The sequence below is a fragment of the Coturnix japonica genome, unplaced genomic scaffold (genome assembly GCF_001577835.2).
Source record: "Coturnix japonica isolate 7356 unplaced genomic scaffold, Coturnix japonica 2.1 chrUnrandom488, whole genome shotgun sequence".
Classification (NCBI taxonomy): domain Eukaryota; kingdom Metazoa; phylum Chordata; class Aves; order Galliformes; family Phasianidae; genus Coturnix; species Coturnix japonica.
Window position 1 is genome coordinate 31141 of NW_015439883.1, and position 1922 is coordinate 33062.

Genomic DNA, 1922 nt, shown 5'->3' on the forward strand with positions numbered 1-1922 from the left:
GGGGTAAAAAAGGGGGAAATTGGGGGAAATGGGGGGAAAAGGGGGTAAATAATGGGGAAATGGGGAGGAAAAAGGGGGGAAACGGTAAAAAACCCCATTTACCCCCATATCCCCCCATTTTACCCCATTTTACCCCCAATATCCCCCAATTTTCCCCCATTTCACCCCATTTCCCACCTCTCTGAAGGGCAGCTCCCCATTTTACCCCATATCCACCCATTTTAGCCCCATTTCCCCCCATTTAACCCCATTTTAACCCTATTTTACCCCATTTCCCCCAATTTCCCCCCATTTCCCACCTCTCTGTAGGGCAGTTTCCCATTTTACCCCATTTAACCCAATTTTACCCAATTTTGCCCCATTTCACCCCATTTCCCACCTCCTTGAAGGGCAGTTTCCCATTTACCCCCATATTCCCCCATATTCCCCCATTTACCCCCATTTTACCCAATTTCGCCCCATTTTGCCCCATTTCCCACCTCTTTAAATGGCAGTTTCCCATTTAACCCAATTTTGCCCTATTTTGCCCCATTTCCCACCTCTTTGAAGGGCAGTTTCCCATTTTACCCAATTTCCCCCTATTTCACCCCATTTCCCACCTCTTTGAATGGCAGTTTCCCGGTCAGTGCCAGCGCCAGCATCACCATCCGGGCCACCCAGAAGAACAGGATGTCGTGGCCCGTCTCCAGCAAAGAGCCCGGGTAGAACACGGACAGGTCTTCTGTCTATAGGGATCAATGGGATTTAATATGGGGTCAATGGGATCAATGGGATCAATGGGACCCCGGGTAGAACACGGAGAGGTCCTCTGTCTATGGGATCAATGGGGTTTAATGGGATTTAATGGGGTTAATATGGGATCAATGGGATCAATGGGACCCCGGGTAGAACACGGACAGGTCTTCTGTCTATAGGATTTAATGGGGTTAATATGGGATTTAATGGGATTTAATATGGGATTAATGGGATCCTATGGGACCCCGGGTAGAACACGGACAGGTCTTCTGTCTATGGGATCAATGGAGTTAATGGGGTTAATATGGGATTTAATGGGATTTAATGGGGTTAATATGGGATCAATGGGATTTAATGGGATTTAATGGGGTTAATATAGGATCAATGGGATTTAATGGGATCCTATGGGGTCAATGGGACCCCGGGTAGAACACGGACAGGTCTTCTGTCTATAGGGTTAATATGGGATCAATGGGGTTAATATGGGATTTAATGGGGTTTAATGGGATCCTATGGGGTCTATGGGATCAATGGGACCCCGGGTAGAACACGGACAAGTCTTCTGTCTATAGGGTTAATATGGGGTCAATATGGGATCAATGGGATCAATGGGACCCCGGGTAGAACACGGACAGGTCCTCCGTCTATGGGATCAATGGGGTTAATGGGGTTAATATGGGATTTAATGGGATTTAATGGGGTTAATATGGGATTAATGGGACCCCAGGTAGAACACGGACAGGTCCTCAGTCCATGGGGTTAATATGGGATCAATGGGGTTAATATGGGATTTAATGGGGTCAATGGGGTCAATGGGATTTAATGGGATCATTGGGACCCCGGGTAGAACACAGACAGGTCCTCGGTCTATGGGGTTAATATGGGATTCAATGGGGTTCAATGGGATGGGGCTCAGTGTTATCAATGGGGCACAGGGTTACCAATGGGATCAGTGGGGCCCAATGTTCTCAATGGGGTGGATCAGTGGGGCTCAGTGGGGCGCAGTGGGGCTCAGTGGGGCACAGTGGGGCTCAGTGGGGCGCAGTGGGGCGCAGTGGGGCTCAGTGGGGCGCAGTGGGGCACAGTGGGGCTCAGTGGGGCTCAGTGGGGCTCAATGGGGTGGCTCAGTGGGGCTCAGTGGGGCTCAATGGGGTGGATCAGTGGGGCTCAGTGGGGCGCAGTGGGGC

General features: G+C 50.2%; 1 protein-coding gene across 1 annotated transcript in view; it reads right to left on the bottom strand.

The window, feature by feature from the left end:
• LOC107307119 (valine--tRNA ligase-like) overlaps positions 1 to 1922 on the bottom strand; it is a 48850-nt gene that overhangs the window by 11356 nt on the left and 35572 nt on the right. Inside the window, 1 exon segment of the mRNA XM_032441686.1 lies at positions 600 to 725. Coding sequence (XP_032297577.1) covers positions 600 to 725 — 126 coding nt within the window.